Source organism: Vigna umbellata, chromosome 3 (genome assembly GCF_029865625.1).
Source record: "Vigna umbellata cultivar VRB3 chromosome 3, Vumbellata_1.0, whole genome shotgun sequence".
NCBI lineage: Eukaryota > Viridiplantae > Streptophyta > Magnoliopsida > Fabales > Fabaceae > Vigna > Vigna umbellata.
The window spans coordinates 53,467,789-53,486,531 of record NC_142167.1 but is presented as its reverse complement, the minus strand read 5'-3'; the positions used below and the strand labels follow the sequence as shown (position 1 = coordinate 53,486,531).

Genomic DNA, 18,743 nt, shown 5'->3' with positions numbered 1-18,743 from the left:
CTCCGGTTCAATCTTGTCATTCAAGTGATTTAGAAGAATAAACTAAACTCAACATTATGAATCTAGTAAAAAAATCGAGAATGTAATCATTATGAGCTTATAGTTTAGGTGGTCTCCTCGTCCTCGTATCGTATGTATCTTTTTTCAAGGTCATTTCAGCAGGTATGACATAGAACGTGTAAGTAATACATCCATACATACATACTGGTGTCAACCACCTGAAATAATAACCTCATAATTTTTCAGGAAAAAGAACATTTTAAAATGAATACAAAAATTTCAACATTCTATCATTTTATTCTTCTACGCTCCACGTTTGCATAATCAAATTCTAAGCTTCCCTTTGTCACTTCAATATGTATACACAACCAAAAAATAGTAGTATGCACGTATATTTGTAGCAAAAATACATAATAAATATTAAATGAATATTCTTAAATTCATATATAAGTACTTTAATTAATTTTAGTAAATTGATTGTTGGTAGGATGGTATAAGTATTATATCTAATATGAGGTTACTCATTACTTGTTATATTTTAAGTAACTGAGTGATTGATAATGGGTGAATTTGATTTTATATTATATCTATGAAAAAAATAATTTTAAAAAAAATTATATTTTGTGATATAACTCATTTAAATTTATTTTTCAGAAATACTAAATTTATTTATATTAATATTTTGTTGGGTATGTTATTTGAATTTTATTTTAAAATTAAATTTTTCATCTAAAAATATGTTGAAATGCTGTTATTAAATTTCATAATTATAATCAATGCTAATAAATTTATATAAAAAGCATGATTAAAATCTCGTGTTTCAAAACCATTGAGAAAGAAGAATTTGATTCTGTTGATTATCTAACGGTGATTCTCATAAGTAGAATATGCTCCTTAATTTTGCAACGAAAAGTTTCCTTCCAAAGTTTTGATTTGTGCCTGAAGTGTTATGACCTTTATTCACTCACTCACTGCAGACAACCTGAACTTAGAAGAAGGAAACCTATAAAAAGATATAAAGAGATATTTTCGGAAACACAATATCTAATACATTTTTTTAGTACATATTATATATATTAATAAAGATTGTGATATCAGGAGACAAATGGTAAAAACTTAAAAAATAGAGTATTAAAGTTAATAGTTGTTTTAAAATAATGAGATTAAGTGTTTTATTTTAAAATAATTCTATAAAATAAATAAAATTTATTAAACACGTCTCATTACTTAAAACACAAATCATTTATCTAAAACTTTGTCTTTGAGTTTTCTCTCACTTCTCTCTAACTTTTGTAACTCCTCGATCATTTGTTTGAAGATCAGATCACTTCTAAGAGATCATCATTTTTTTGAAGATCAGATTACTTCTAAGAGATCACAACTGAGTAATCTTCAATCTTTACCGATCAGTTCTTGGTTTAGAGCAAATAAGTTTATACATTTTTTCCTTTAATTATCAGTTTATGATTATGCATAGGAAACCCCTTTCCCATGTATCAATCATGTTCCTTTTCTTTGTAAATTTGAGATCCTAAGGGTTCATTCCGATCACAATTCGATGTTTTGTAAGTGTTTTCAGAGTTTCTTGTTGAGTCAAAAGCAAGTGTGTTAGAGTTTTTAGATTTACGTAGCTTCAGTATAAGGTAAGGGAAGTTAAATGTCTAACTTTAATTTATGTTTTTTGTGTAAGTTTGGTGCTTGTATGTTTGTTAAACTGATGTAGTTATAATTTCAATAATTATGCTAGTGTTAGCTCATTTAAATGAGTAAATTTAGTTATTTGATTATTGATTTCTGATGTAATGTAATTTGGATGTTATTGCTGTCATGAATTGTATGTTATAAAGTTGTTTTGATGTCTGAAACTGGATGCAATGTTTAAGGAATATTGAATTGTCTAAAGACATAGGTTTTTGTGGTTAAAAATGAAGGTTTTGATAGACAAGTTTGGGTGATAGTGTTTGGATTGAAAAATCTAGTATTTCAGGTCTAGTTATATGTTATTTAAAACTTGTGAGCACCTTGAGTTGATAAAAATATGATAAGGAAATAGGTATGAGTCAATGTTTAGAAGGTTTTAGGTTCAATTTTGGGTTTTAATAGTTGAGGCTTTGAGATACTAGTTATAAGAGAAAATCAGAAGTTTAGGGTCATTTCTTAAGTCATTTAGAACTTATTTAGGTGTTGAGTTAAGCAAGATTAGAAGTGGGACTGATATTTGGTCATTAAGTTGATTTTCTGTCACATTTTAGTTCACAATTGAGGTTCTAACTATTGAAAACTTAAAATAGAAAGGCTGTGAGGAAACTGGAGTCTTGGGGTGTATTATTGAATCCATTATGACTTGTTCATACCTTTGCTTTGCTAAAATTGGTGTTAGAAGGAGTAGAAATGAGATTGGGTAAGTTTAAACTAGTCTAGTTGGTTTGGGGTGTTTTAGGGGTTGGTGTGGCGTTGAGCCCCCTTTAAGGTCGCCTGAGCGCCACTTTCCAATAAGCTTCTTGGCTCGCTCACGCTGAGTGCCCCATTCTAGTGGGCTCTAGCGCTAGGTAGTGGACACCCTTTTGTAGGTTTTTGGTTTTCCAGTTTTTAGGTTATTATGTGATTTTGATGCACTAATTTGGATACTTTGATAAATATGTAATGGTCTAATGTGAATTTATGATGTGTTGCATGAAGTTATATGTATATATGAATGGAAACTATGGAAAAGAATTCCAAGGAAGAATTTCTAGTGGGGTTTCAAGTGTTGTTGGTATGAATACAATGAGTTCAGTCGTGTGAGTTATCCTGAAACTCTAATGATCATTCATTCTCAATTAGAGAAGATTGATACATGTGATAAGAGTAGCAGGAGGTCTTAGTCTAGGTACTTCCAGTATGACCTAAGACGTAGTATAAACTAACCTTGTGAGTGTGGTCGGGTGAAACCCGTTAACAATGACTTTGCAAAGCAGTAGAGGCCACCATAAGTGTATAACTTGCCATAGCTCGACATTCATACTAAATTCAGATAGTCTAGTCTAGGTCTTGGTATATTTAAGATGTTTGGTTTGTGTGATGTGAAATATGATTCAAGTGTGAAATGCTTAAAGTATATTATGAATTGTTTTGTATCACTAGCTTACCCTTTTTGTTTGTGTATTATTGGTATGTTATTGTGATTTTGTTTTGGTTATCATCATCTAGTGGGTGTAAGTAGGGCGATGAGTTGATTGCGGAGGAGGTTTTAGACGAGGGACAACAAATGTTTAGTTTTCTCTAGACTAGTTTGTTGTATATAGTGTTGCTTTAGTTGACTTGTATAAAGTTTTAATTTTATGGTTATAATAAATGACTATAATGAAAACTTGTATTCCATGTCCTATTAACTCTTTTATTTTATTAATTACGTGATAGCTGTGTTATAATTTAATATTATATAATTGAGATGTTATACAAATTCATTAAGTAATAATAGTGAAGATAAATAAATAAATTTTTCATATATTTTAGTAAATAATAAAAAATAATCTGAAAAGTTGTGTTAGTATTACTAATATTTGTCCTGAGAAAGAAAAATGGCAGACAAAGAAAGGGGACAATAATAAAATTGTAGACGACAAATACCTTTTATTCCTTTCGGTGATGATCTCCTTCGCTAAGGTTGGACCAAATTGATATCAGATCTTGCTAATAATTTTGTTATGAACATCTCAAACATTCTCATTAATTGTCTCAATTGTCTTCATAATAAAGTGAAAACATATATATGACAAAAGATATATGTGTGTGTCTGTCATTCTATTTATTTTTTGTGCTTTCAAACGTAATAGCAAATCATAGCAATTGTTTTTCAGGAATCATAACGACTTAGAAGGTGGAAGGAAAAGAAAAGAAAATAAAATTTACGTTCAACTTTTTTATTAACATTTGATAGATATATAGAATGTTTAATAGATTTAGAAGGGAGAATAAAAAATATTATAAATTCAAATTTTCAACTAAGAGGGATACTAACAACTAATATTTATAGATAAATAAAAATAAAAAATATGATACGTTAAAGTTTTAAAAAGTAATTTAGAAAAAGCTTCATTTATAAATAAACTAATTACATATATCTTAGATTTTAAAGTAATTTACTCACCTTTCTTACTAAAAAAAGTTAATTGTTATTTCACCTCTAACTTTTAAAAGACTCTTTTGTATTTTTAATAAAATAACAAACAATGTATACCTTAAATTAAAGTATACATTTTTTTTATCATATACATTTTATTTTTAATTAAATATATTTTTTTATTGATGCCAAAACTAAAATTCACACACCCCTATTTTTCTGACTTGTATTATTGTTTTTTTTATTAGATGATTATATTATACTACTTACTCTTATTAAAATTTGTTGAACAAATTTGTTTCAAATGTATTTTTTTTAATTATGATAAATATTTTTATATTTATTAAATAGATATATTTTAAGCAAAATAACTTATTTTAGGTAAGACAAAATTTTACCTATTGCTACATAACCCTTCATGTTTTTAACGATAAGACTTCCTTTAAGGTCGGTTAGAATCTTACTTAATCATTAGAGTACGACAAAGTTCAAGAAAACAATATAGGTTTGTGTGTACGATGTGAGTTATGAGTTGAATTCTAAAATGTATTGTGTTGTAATGATAGATATAGTGTAAGATCCTAGAAAATATTATTAGTCTAAACATAAATTAATTGGTCGGAATAAGTGTTGGTAAATAAAATAGGCTATACATTATAAAAATGCTATATGGTCTACTTAATAGGAGTGTTGGTATTAAATTTTATAAAGGTTTATTTATGATGTGGGCCGTAAAGAAGTAGTTAAATATACACAAGCTTATAGAATGAACACAAAGTGTCAGTTGGTGTAGTGGTGAAGTTATATTGGTATTAAGTGGACCAAGAGGATACTGGGGTAGGTGGTTAATTAGAGGCTATGAATGTTCAGTTTCTGATGATGCGAGAAGAAGGGAAAATCCTTCATGGTTTTCTTAAGGTTGAGCATGCAGAGGAGAGTTTCGCTAAGTGGATCAAGTGAAGTGAAGGAGAAGCAAAGTGGAATCGGGCGAATGAGTGAGTTTTGCTAAGTTACCTCTTGTATAGTTTTAATTTTGATCTTTAGGCTAGTTAGGTAGCTTATATACTTTTAGGATGATGTAGAATTAAGAGATGTGAGACCTAAAACCTATTTTAAAAGCTACATTTCATATTTAAGGTCTTTAAGTCCCACATCCCTTAGTTTTCTCAACCTTCTTCATCTCCTAATGCTATATAAGCAACCTAAGGTCTCCTTTGTAAGTATACATTGAAATTTGAATATAAAGAGTATTTTGCATTCAATTTCATTACTTCTTTGAAATAAAATTTTGTCTCTTAGTCTAAATTTGAGTTATATCTTATGAAGAACAACTGACAATCCTCCTTGGCATTTATCTTAGATCCTTCTAAGTTGTTTGTCTTCAAATTTATAAGTTTTTTTCTCCTTTCTCTCTTTCAATTTTAGCGTTTTTAATTTCATTTCTTATTGTTCTTAGTTTTATTTCTAGATGAAAGGAATTAAGCAAGAGTTGTTCGACATAGAAAGAAACACCAAATACAAGCTAATATAAAAAATCCCTTTTACAATTCTACGGTAAATCATTCTAAAAATAATAAAAAATAACAATTAAACGAATCATATTTACAACTGAAATCATTCCAAAATGATATCTACAAAAAGAAGTCATGAACGAAACAATTATTGAAGATTAGATGAACTAAAAATGTAAAATTGAAATAAATTTGTTATATAATCCATTTTATTACTAAAAAGTAAAAATGATCTTCTAAAAAAATAAAACATCTAGAAAGTGTAATCATTATACAATAAAACTATAAAAATGTTCACAGAATTTGTTATCCATGACTTAGAGGATTTTTATTGTAGATTCACGATAGGTGCAAAATGTTCTTATTAAAATATGAAAAATTCCTTATGGAGGTATCAACTCCTTTAAATTGAGATATAATAATAATGTCTAAGTATTGAATAAAGGTCCACCCAACACAATATTTAGACAATGATGTTAATAAGAGTATAGAAAGACAATCATATAAGTAGAAAAAAAATGGTTTAAACCCTCCCTTGGTCCTCAATTTTGTATGAAAATCTCAGTTCGGTCCTCGTTTTTTCATCTGTCTCAATTGGGTCATATTTTTTGTAAAAATGAATACATTTTACCCTAACCGTTAAGTTGTCACAAATAATGTTAAGAGGTGCTGACGTGGTGCACGCTGATGTAAAAGTGTCTGATTATGTGGGATTTTTTTTTAAAAGAGTTTTTGACGTGGCAAAAATTATTTCTAATCTAACAAAGAAATTGGTTTCTAACAGAGACTCGCTCCCCATGGACCTCGTCGCAAGTCGCCGGCCACCCAACCTCCCCATGGAAGAAATGAGGAATGTAATTAAACCAATTTAATCCTAATTGAACCCAGAAAACCTAAATTGAACTCCAAATATTGCTATCCTCTCTTTAATTCGATAACCCAATCTGGGTAGTCCCTCTTCCTCTTCTAAATACGTTAGGGTTTTTTTTTTCTCAATCTATCCTGTGAACTCTGAACAAAAGGTTCAGACTTTTGCTCCCAATTCTCAAAAATTAAAACCTAGCTTGAGGGCTCTTTGATCTCGTGCAAAAGGACTGTTAGGGGAGCACCCATCTTTTTTCCCATATCTCTTTCGGTCTCGCGGACAACCCCAACTCTGGGAAAGGTTCTCCCTTCACGCGAGCACTTATCTTCTTCCCCATATCTCTTTCGGTTTTGCGGACAACCCCAACTCAATATTTTAATTCTTGTACTTATTGTGTATACGAATATGTTTTTCAAAGATACTATTTAGGCTCTGTAATGTCTTCATCACCCAATTTAAACATTGATCGTCACCTGAAAAAGAGACAAGGACCTGAAACCCATTGATCAATACCTATTCATTGCCCCCAATAACAAAGAACACTAAAAAACAGATTCAACATCCTAGCCACAACCATGTTCAACCTCCAACCACCAGAAACCCCAAAGCCATACCCAATAAAACACAGTACAAATAAGAAGATAATCGTCGGCGACATCGCCGGCGCCGAGTGTGGATTCCGAGTAAAGGCGAATCGATCACGACGGCTCAGGATTCACATAACAGAGTGTGTTTTTTCCCTCATCGGTGATGCCTTCGGCGACGACCAGGATTATCGGCGGCGACATGACGATGAGCGTTGGTAGTGGCATAGTGTGGCGATTTGGTGGCGAGCCTTGGTCGTGGAGGTGAGCACAGTCCAGGAGTCGCAGCGCGGGAAGGGAGAAATGTTGCAGGTGACAGCGGCGTTTCTAGCATGGGTGAGGTTGTCGACAGCGATTTCGGCCGACCACAGAGGTGCGCGGCAACACTGGTCAAAAGGAGAACCCTTTTCTTTTTGAAGAAGAGAAACCCTCTGTTGCGGCTAGCTAGGAAGAAGAATGGAAGAAATTCCTAAAGTAAGAGCTTCTTACTGCACCAACACAATTTTTTTAGAAAAGACGAAGAGTATCAACACAGATTTCTTAGACAAGACGAAGAGTATCAAGTGCTTAGACAAGACGAAGAGATCAAATGACAATTAGATTTGTGCTATGTCAAACACTGCTTATTTAAATAACAAAGTACACGTAATCAAATAATACACATCAACATATTATCTGTACACCACGTCAGCACCTCTTAACGCCGTTTGTGACAACTTAACGGTTAGGGTAAAATGTGTTCATTTTTACAAAAAAATATGACCCACTTGAGACAGATGAAAAAACGAGGACCGAACTGAGATTTTCATACAAAATTGAGGACCAAGGGAGGGTTTAAACCAAAAAAAATTATACCTTCATGTGATAAAAATGTGTATTTATATGATTTTTATAAATGACATAATAAAAACAATTCTATATTTTAGTTGTATTCATTATGTTATTCTTAATTAAAGTGTGATTAAATTGTTATTGGTTGAATTTGGTTTTATTATTCTAAATAATTGAATAATAATTCTTGTTTTGAGCACAATGCTACAATTATAATTGTTTTTAGAATATTTTGTTATTAAATGATAAATGATTTATGCTTTCAATATGTTGAAACTAATTTTATGACATGTAAAATTAAGATAATGGTTCATTTTCCCTACAGTGTTCGATTATTTTTCACCGGATACATTGTGACATACTTAACATATGTTTGAAAAAATTGTTTTAACGAACTCAAGATCAAGAGTTTTACATAAAAATACTAACAAAGTTGAGAAATGTTCTAAAATGAAAAATAAATATATTTTTGTTTGAAGACTCGACTTTTCCTGTATGACACTATAGGATGTCTATATTCTTAATTAATTAAAAATTATCAGAGTTTCTAAAAAAATATTAATTTCATTACACTAATTATTTATATTTTTTTCTTAAGAGACCTAACGTACCTTCTAAGGTCTCCTTTTATTTCACAAACTTTTCACCATCCAGTACTCGTCTTTCAACCCTCTTTCGTCTAATGGTGGAGTGTTTGTAGAAGATTCTTTAATACTTAAGTTAGTATTTGAGTAGAGATTTTGGTCAAATATAAATTAATACAAAATATGAAGTTAAATTACGATTAAAATAATATTTATAAATATATTTTATTGGCCATGAGTTCCATCCGAATGAATCTATTGATATAAAGACCCAATGACCAACTTATTTGTGAGAAACTACACCTATTTTTTACTAAATATATTAACGCAAGATGTCTTCGACAAACATACGGTATAATGAAGAAACATTGTTATAAAAAAAATTTAAATCCTCATGTAGAAAACATAGTATCTAATAGTCAATATTCAATGTCCAGTTAAGTGATCTATTCTTTATAGAATATCTAAAACTATCCAACACTGAATACAAACGATATCATGTAATCTTGTTAAATAACTTAATTAAAAAAGTGTAATTAGCCAAGGGATCTTTTACTACATACATTGCATACTTAAATATTTAGGTTGTCATTACGATGCAGTCACTTTAATATTAATTATAACATTTTACAATGTTAGGTATTACTGCTAGTGATAAGTTTTTGGCTATCTATTTTTAGGGTTTAAAGTTATTTGCTTTGGGGACAGGCACCTTATTCAAGGGTGAACTTGGAGTTGTTGGATCACATTACATCACATGGAGAGGGGTACATGATGGGCCTGATGGAAGTATCACGTGACTATTCTTATTACATCACATGGAGTAAACTAAGCACGTGACACCCTTGAGAAAAAGCTAAATGATCAGACACAAAAGAATGGCACACTGACACGCACACACCTTATCACCAAGAGGATAGTGAGTGCAATCTTATTAATTGTAGTTGTTCTGTTCTCGCAGATGCGGACCCAGAAAGACAACATCACAGGTCACACACATTATTAAAATAATAAAATAGATTTTTATTTCAATAATATTGATGAAAAAATTATATTAATGCATTTTAAAAGTAAATGAAATTAAATTATTAATATTGAAAATAATTAAATGAAATTAAAAAAATATCGATAAAAAAGTTTATTTGACCTAAAAAGATTAATATAGTTAAAAATACCACCTTGGACACAGGGTACTAACAATACATTACCAACTTGCTGATCATCTACATTTTTTTAACAAATTTTATGTATTAGAAAATATAAAAGAACTTTATTAAAATCTTAAGGCATTGCTACGTTGGACCAACTTGAAATATCTTATAAAATAGTTTGGACCAAATTAAACAATTGTGTAACTGAACATAATTATATTAGTTTGATAACACTGATGGAATTGGATTGACTACTGGTGATGAGTTGTAACTTCGGACTTCACTCGTCACGAGTTTGAGTTGAGTTTAAAAAGAAATTGTAAACTTTTTATGTGAACTAGCTTTCAATCCGACTCACTTAGAACTCAATTCATTGGGAGAGTCTGTGATAAGCCAGATTGGCTCACCAATCCACCTAATTTAATTTAATAATTTATTATTTTGTGTTTCAATATTATTAGTTATTATTATATTGTAGATGGTGATAAAGAAGATGTTTTAAGAGAAAAAAATATTATAGATTTATCTAGGCTTAAATGCTTACTTCGTCCTCATGTTAAGAGAGGTGAATTTCTCTTTAGTACCCGATTTTAAAAATGAAGACATTGGGTCCCTATGTTATGAAAAGTGTATGAATAAGGTCATGTCCGTTAAGTTGACAGTAACGACGTTAAGTCCATGCTGATGTGGCCCTACTTTTTCTCTTCTCTCTTCTGTTGTCTAGCTTTTTCTCTCTCTTGTTCAATTTTTTCTTTGATGATTTGTTGAACTTGTTCTTTTTTTGTGGACCTTATTCGTAAACTTTTCATAACATAGCGACCTAATGTCTTCATTTTTAAAACCGGGTACAAAACAGAAATTCATCTCTTAACATAGGGACGAAGTAAGCATTTAAGTCATTTATCTATTTCAAGACTCTAATATTATAAATGGATAACTGATATAAAAATTATCAATATTAAAAACTTACCTATTCACTTTTGTACATGTTTTTGGATTATGTTTGGATGATATGATATTTTTTTTAATTTTGAATTATTTTTAAAATCATTTTAGTGTGACGTTTATTTATATTTAAACTAAAAAATATATAAGTTTTTTATTTTAAAAAAATTATAATTAAATGAGCCAGTGAGCCAACCCGTTCTCTTGCATTGGCTCACTAAATAACCAACCCGTGGTGAGTTAGACCGGATCGAGCCGAATTACCCGTTTTGACAGCTCTAAGATTAACACAGTTCGTAGGTGTATAGGTTGAACTCTATTCAAAAAGATAATTTTAAAATTTTAAAATAAGATTATATATATATATATATATATATATATATATATATATATATATATATATATATATATATAATCACTATCTCTCGAACTAAAATTAATTTCATTAATTTGTCCTAAAGATATAATACATATATATTCTGTTTAACTTTTTGAATTTAAAATTACTCTTTTAAAATGGGCCAAAAAGGCTTGTTGCCCTATGGATCCTATATAAGATAAGATCTAGTTAGGTCTACAAATCAAAGTTTGTTTGAAATGTAGATCAATTCGGTCAGTCATATTTTATTAATCCAAATTAGTATATCATACGATGTGAAGAGATTAGATCCAAAATTTAAATCTCTTTATGATACTTAAAGAATATTATTGATGAATAATAACATCTAAGTAACGATGGGATAATAAGCACATATGATTAAGAAAATACAACCTAAAATTATGTACGAAAGATATATTTATTATTTGTTACAGTCACAAAACTATACTAAAATGTTAAAAGTTATAAAAAACAGTTTGTCTGAATTAAACAAAATTGGAAATTAATTCAAATGAAGTCAACTAGACTATTTTTTGTTTTATCAAATTATATTACACTACAAATGTCATATGCAAAAAAATTTACACAAGAATCGATTGGGCTAAATTTGGATGTATTTTGATAGGGTTCACTTGATCAAACTTGGTCGAATTTTCATTGTGACTAACTTGGTCTAATTTTGCCAAATTTCGAACAAGTTTGATTCGTTCGAATTCATTCGGAGTAAACTCGGTTGAAATCAACTAAATTTAAGACGGGGCAACTCGGCTGAATTCGGCCAAATTCCAATCAGAGTTTACTTGGGTTAATTCTACCAAATTTTGGTCATGGTCTACTAAGCCAAATTCGGCAATGGTTGATTTAGCTAAATATCAGTCAAAGTCACTGCCACACATATCCTTTTGCATCTGTATGTCCATGGCAAGATTAATTAATTCCAAAACTTAATTTGAGTTATTTTATTCCATATCTAAACCTAGATCAAAAGAATGAATAACACTAGATACATATAATCATCTAAAAATCAATTTGTCATGGACATGCATATGAAAATATTTTATTTTTCATACATGAGTTGATCTTTTGAATTTTCAGAAAATAAAATATGAAAGTCTTCAATGAAGTCAAAATGTATTTATCTTTCTCGAATTCTCTCAAGTGTTTTTGATATGTGTTTTCGCTCAAAATACCTGTATAAGTAAACAACTTTGATATTTAGCAAGACTCTCATATTCACATACTTTAAAAAAAAACATGTAATTAATGATGATAATTAATGATGATGAGAATTTTTTAAATTACCATAAGGCCAAGGTAAAGGTGTTGAGATTTTTTATTTTTTGAAACAGATTTTTTATTTTTACTTTTTTTTATAATTTTTCTCTCTCTAAACTTTAACTTTTTCCATTCCTTTTTGTCATTTTTATTATTTTGTGGGTGAGGTAATCACTTACACACTTATTCATCACTTATTTACAAGACAATCCATTTTTTCTTCTTTCTTACTAAAGTAAGGGGAAAAATATGATTCTTTTATTTTCACATTCCGACATCGTGAAATTACACTCAATAGAATAATTTTTCAATAAAAATCATATTGTAGAAAACTTAATGATATATTTTGCTCAACGAAATTTCACTCGGCAAAATACTTGACTTATTTTAATTATTTAAGTCTCATGATTTTCTAATTTTTGTCTATAAAAGTTTTAATTTATTTTAAACATGAACAATTCTATAAATACTATATTATAAAATTTTAATCGTGGTTGACTTTATTATCCCTTAGAACTAAAAATTAATAAAATAGTAGTTATTAAATAATACTGTTTTTATCAAATTTGAAGTATGAGACTTTTAAGAGTTGGTGAGAAAACTACTGTGCACCAAAAATAAATAGAAAAAATTATTTGACAGTAAAGTTATTAAGAGTTTAAAATCTAAATAATATAAGATGAGAGAATTGAGTATGATAAATGAATATGAAATGTCTACTTTTGATAACAATTTCTTTGGCTAGGTTGGGCCAAAGTTAAAATGGAGATGACCGTTGAAAATATATGGTGCAAAAATGTGGTAGATCATCAAGGATATATGTTAGAAATGCGAAAGTTATGGTGTTTGTGAGACTAGAAGCTCACGACCCTATGGTGGTTAAATGGTGGTGGTGTGGTGTTTGAAAGTTCTAAGAGAGGTTAGACTAACTCTAAGAGGAATGTGACTAGATGGACCTCATGAGTTGCTCTAGTCTTGATCTAAGATGAGTAGTATTACCAAAAATGGGTAACATAACATTACTCTACATTAAAGATGATTACAAGAGAGGAGACACATATATATATAAGCAATGGTATTTCCTAAAAACTCTAAAAGCATGGTCTTCTACCTTTGCACTTAGTGGTAAAAAATGAGGCCTTCTAAGGAGTGGATAAGTATACACAAATCCTCTCCAATGAGAGGAGGACATGTGACTACTCATAAAGCAAAATCCTCTCCATTCCTGGAGCGTCATGTAGCCACTACTAAAGCTAAATCCTCTCCATTGTTAGCATGACACATGACACATACTTTCCATATGATTTGGATGTCTTGCTTAAGAAAAATATTCTATACTAATTAGGCTTTAATACAAGCTTTAAGCAAATCTATCTACTTGGCTGAAATACATGACTTAAAGAAACCTACAGTACTTTCACCAAAATACATGGCCTAAAAAAACCTATACTACTCTAATTTATGCTCCATGATGACTCTAAAGGCAATCCAAAAGGTAGAGTTTAGATCATCTTCATGAATGACTTCAACTCTTGTTTTAGATGTTTAACTATAGCTAGAAGGTATACGATCATATTTATAGACTTTTAGACTACAAATATATTAACTGTTATATTGATATTTTATTAAAGAGTAATTGAAATATATATATATGCATATATATATATATATATATATATATATTAAATAATAACATTATTTTTTAATATTTGAGAAATAATTATAACAATATTATTATTTTTAGATATATGAATAACATTAGGCCGAGTTAAGCTTGTACATTTACAAATGAAAAATGTATAAATAGAATTTTCTTATCATTATAGTTTAATAAGATAAAGTCACGTACGAATTTTGCATACAAAAAATATGTTTTTAGTTCTCTCTTTGTGGAAAAATTAATGTATTTATAAGCATTCAAAGAATGACCTGATTAGATATGTATTAATCATTTGATCGTAGTATGATAGCTTTTTAAATGGCTAGTAACTTTTAGGATTACACTCATCATATTACACCCAACCGGTGTGCCATAAATCAATTTTCTTTATGATGTCTTATTATTCTATCATATCCAATTTTAACCTACACAAGATTATTTTCATTATCATGCCAATCAACTTTTACTTTAAAGGAATTCACATCTTAAAATATAAATATCATAAGTCATCTTTCATTCTAATCATATATTTAAATAAAATTATTAGTCTATTAAAAAATTAGTACTATCTGTTAGGATATATATATATATATATATATAGAGAGAGAGAGAGAGAGAGAGAGAGAGAGAGATATTAAATGTTCTCTTATACCCAACATTGCGGCTCACCATTTCAAATTCAATGAAAAGAAAAGTCACTGATTCAGGAGCGAGTAATGGCTTACCAAGCTTAGTACCAGTAATGGGAACATGAATGGAAAAGAAACTAAAAAGTAAATTTTATATCTTTTAAATTTTGCTTTGGTTGTTGAAAACATATACTTTTATAAAAGTAACTAAACATATTTTGAATTCCCTTTTTTGTTTTCTTAAATAAAATACAAAGTTGCATTAGCGAAAACATTATATACATTCATCTATTGAAAATAAATTTTATTTTTAATTCATGGAAATACTCAACCTAATTCAGTGCTATAAATGTATTCACGTTAAAATTATTGTTTAATTTCGATAATTTATATAACGTATAAGATTTCCTGAAATATTATGATTCAAGTGAAATTCTGAATATCATGGAAGAACCATTTTTGTAAAAAAAAAAAGAAATTTAGCAACCTTTTACAACAACCTAATAACTCAAAAGGCAATATATGTGTAGACATTGAAAGCAAACAAAAGTAATTAAAAGCTATTAAATAGGAAATGGGAATCGAAAAACAAAAAGGAGGAGTGAAAGGAGAAAAGAAGCGTTGAAAAACGTGGTTGAATTGAATAAGGAATCAACTTAGGTGGCGTATTTGTGGACCCCGCCATTACCCAGGTGCAATGAAATGGTGCAGTGCAATGATGCAACGCAACGCAACGCGGGAACGGAAGGAAAGGAATCGATCACTCCTTTGAATCATCCTAATCATTCCTTTTCCTCACACCAATCACACGCCTTCTTATTCTCTCTTTCTCTTCACATTTTCTCTTCTCCGATTTTCCATACTTTACTTTCCACCCAATTCAAACAAGTTCGTAATTTCAATCCTGTTTTTTTTTTCTCCTTTTTCTAGTTTTTGTTTTTACCATCAGAGTATGCTGCTTTTGTTTATACGTGTGTTTGCAACTTTCAGTGTATCCGAAGGTGAAGGTAAGACACGATGACGACGGTGAACTTGGTCTCAAAGCTTTCCTGTCTCTGTATTTGCAGCCATCTTCTCCAGGTATTTCTAATTTGTTTGCGTTTAAATACAATTTTAATCTTTTTTTTATTCAGTTTGCAAATTGGGTGCCCCTGTTTAGATTCTATTATTAGAAAGCTCCCAATTTTGATCCATTGTTTAATTTGTCTACATATTTTTTTAAATTATTTTTATATTAACTTGAATGAGTCTTTAGTTTCAATTGAACTAAATAAATGAAAAAGATTATATATAAAATTAAAGATTAAAAGCGAAATAGACTAATTTCTAAAACAAGAGACCAAATATCTCTATTTTAAAAATTTGATTAAAATTGTATTTGAACTCTATTATGTGTTTTATATTGCTGGTTTTAATTTGCAACTAAACTGTTACATATAAAACGTTTATGTGATTGCATGTTTTATGTTCCTTAATGCACGAATTATACTGATTTTATATACATTACTCTTCATGCTTAAAGATTTTTGAAGCAATAGTTGAGTGAGTGATTGTGTTTTCCTTTCCTTTTCCATTTTGTTAGTTTTAGTTTATGATTGGTTTTTCACTGTAGTTTTGGCCTAAATTTGGAGTGAGAGTGGCATTATTACGCTAAACATTTTCATTCGTCTAGTTAGTCAAAATTGTGGTTGGTCATTATTATCTATCATATTCATTTTACTAAATATAGAAAGGAATCGCTATTGTCTGATTTTACAGTGACAGACAACAAAGTTGTTGCCATGCCCTCTGTTGTCAGAGTACCAGAGTGTTATGTTCCGCATGTAGCTATTCCAAGAGTTCCCCTAACTGAAGATTATGGAGACTTCAGTGTGGAATCTGATTCTTCGGTAACTACAGGATCTGAGAAGGCTGGCAGTACTGATGAAAATAAAGTAAATATTAGAGTCAGTTCAATTCCTCCACCTCGTGCTGTCATTTCTAGTCCTGGTAAATTCTCATGCTTTTCATCGGATTTTGTTAGCTAAATTTGTTTGTGTATCAGATGCCTTTCGCAATTTGAATATCTGAATTTTTTTCTGAATCTGAAATTGACAATGAGATCATAAGAACTATCATGATTTATAATATGCATACCAGTATCTCGGGTTTCTTTTCATTGGCCACTAAAGCTGAGTGAAGTACTTGTTTGTAGATATCCTATTAGAAGATATGAGAGTAATTTTTCTTCTTAATTATCCGTTAAAATTTCTTCCAAAAGGATGCAATACACATGTTGTCAAAATGGGGTTTTCAGATAAAAGCCCAAACCTACTTTTATGTACTTCAATGGGAACTGAAACTCATAACTCAACCTTGCATGCAAAGAAACCTTGGACTACTTAAAAGAATTTTTTAGAGAAACTGAATTTGTGAGTGTGATAGTGACATTTAGACCTTCAAGGAATACAGAGCAGTCTTTATGTTAATAGGAAGTTGTTTTTGCAGTATGACCTATGTAAAAGGTGTCGGTGTAATTTTGTAAATTCTGTATTAATGGGTGCAACCGGCAACAACCATCCTGCGTAACTTAGTTTGCCTAATTTGTGTTCCCTTTCACACTCTACTTAAATTTTCCCTATAATCAATAATTCTAAACAATTGTTATGATGCACCTTGTACAATCGCGATATAGTTAGGAGAAAGCTAATAGACGTATTTTAAAGTAAAAATATATGCAAATAAAACTCCCTTTTGAATCTCACTAGTAATGTTTTATCGGGGATTGCATGCTGCGCTGTAGTTATTAGGATTGCAGAAGATTTCTTCAGTTAAAAATGAAATCTTCAGAAAACAAGGGTAAAACAATGTTTTACTAGATTTTTCAATTTAGCATAGAGTGATTTTAGTTTTACATTGTTGCATTGTGCAATGGGGCCAGTGTTTTCTTGGTATTTCGTAGTCTCCAATTTCCTGTTCTAAACCTGAATAGTGCGAATTTAGGTTGGTTTTCTACCCTTCTGTTTAGGTTAGTTTTCCTGTTCCAAATCAATTGAGCACAGAGTGAGTGCTAAGTCTCAAAAAACCCATCACACAGTTCTGAACTTTCATTGGAAACTTCAGATACTTCGAAGTAACTTTTACTCCCCTCCCTGGCTGTTCGAGAAGAAAAGAAAAACCAATTATTTGTCTCTTGATGCAAGAGTAAAATTTTTAGCAAGGAATGTTGGGTAGTTATACTTGTGGAGAGCATCGTTTATTATGTATTTATGTTGAATACTGATTCTAGTTTTTTATATATGGAGATACGAGATATCTGGGTGCTGGCTAGTTCTCAGTTTCGTACGTGATTTCTTACAGAGCTAACCCTGCAATACTTTTTGTATTTAGATAATGACATAATGATTGGAAATCGAAACAAGACTAGAGATGAAAGACTTTCTACTTCAAAGAATGGTGTTGTGTTGCAAAATCGACATGCACACTGCAAAGTTAAATTGCATGATGCCACTGATATTCCTTCAGATACAAGAAAACACAGGGAGCCTGGGTCTAAAGAAGAAATTGATTCTGTAGGAAAGAGAAAGACCCATAAAGGTAGCATAAAATTCGAAAAGGTACCCTGGAGATTTTAGTTCTGGTGAAATCTATGAGCATGACTAGATACAGTTTTTTGGAGATCAAAATGTAGTTTGATATTAATCTAGGATTAGGTTTCCTGCTATAGAAAAAGAGAGAATACAGTGGTGAATGCTTTGGTGTTTCATGTAATATAGCCATTCTGCATGCTATACTTACCTCAAAGTTTTGAATGACCACTTGATGCGCCCGTGCAAGATTCTTTAAGGAAGAAGCCAATGCCTGAAGGGTCATCATATATATTGCATTTTCCCCCATCTTTAATCTTTTTTTAGATTGTTTGAGGGAGCATATAATATAGTAAGGTTTCATGGTATCTAATGTGTATAAGAAATTAGTACCTTGGAGCAAACATGAACCTTACGAATTTTGCTACGTATATTGTATGTAGATTATATGACGCTTAAGTGAATATAAATTTAATATGAACTACTCATTTAAGCTTTGTTGTCAGTACTCATTTCTCTCATTCACCCTCATATTTAACTACAATCAATTGTATAAAACCATAACGATCTAAAATAAAGCCAATTCCATACTAAATGTGTACCGGGATAACATGACATCATGCGGTCAAACGTTCCTTAAAAGTAACACATGAAAGATACA

At 30.2% G+C, this 18,743-nt stretch overlaps 1 protein-coding gene across 1 annotated transcript; it reads left to right on the top strand.

The window, feature by feature from the left end:
- The first annotated feature begins 15,218 nt into the window (after positions 1-15,218).
- LOC148202937 (uncharacterized) lies at positions 15,219-18,579 on the top strand. The gene is made up of 4 exons (XM_088108744.1): positions 15,219-15,404; positions 15,507-15,596; positions 16,275-16,505; positions 17,886-18,579. Coding segments are annotated over exons 1-4 (567 nt in total). The 5' UTR covers positions 15,219-15,403; the 3' UTR covers positions 18,131-18,579.
- The last annotated feature ends 164 nt before the right edge of the window (positions 18,580-18,743 follow it).

What these genes read in the sequence shown, in the direction of transcription:
- LOC148202937 (XM_088108744.1), top strand. An exon ending in TTTGCAGCCATCTTCTCCAG is followed by an intron (nt 15,597 to 16,274) that starts GTATTTCTAATT and finishes CTGATTTTACAG; the next exon opens with TGACAGACAACAAAGTTGTT. An exon ending in TGCTGTCATTTCTAGTCCTG is followed by an intron (nt 16,506 to 17,885) that starts GTAAATTCTCAT and finishes TTTTGTATTTAG; the next exon opens with ATAATGACATAATGATTGGA.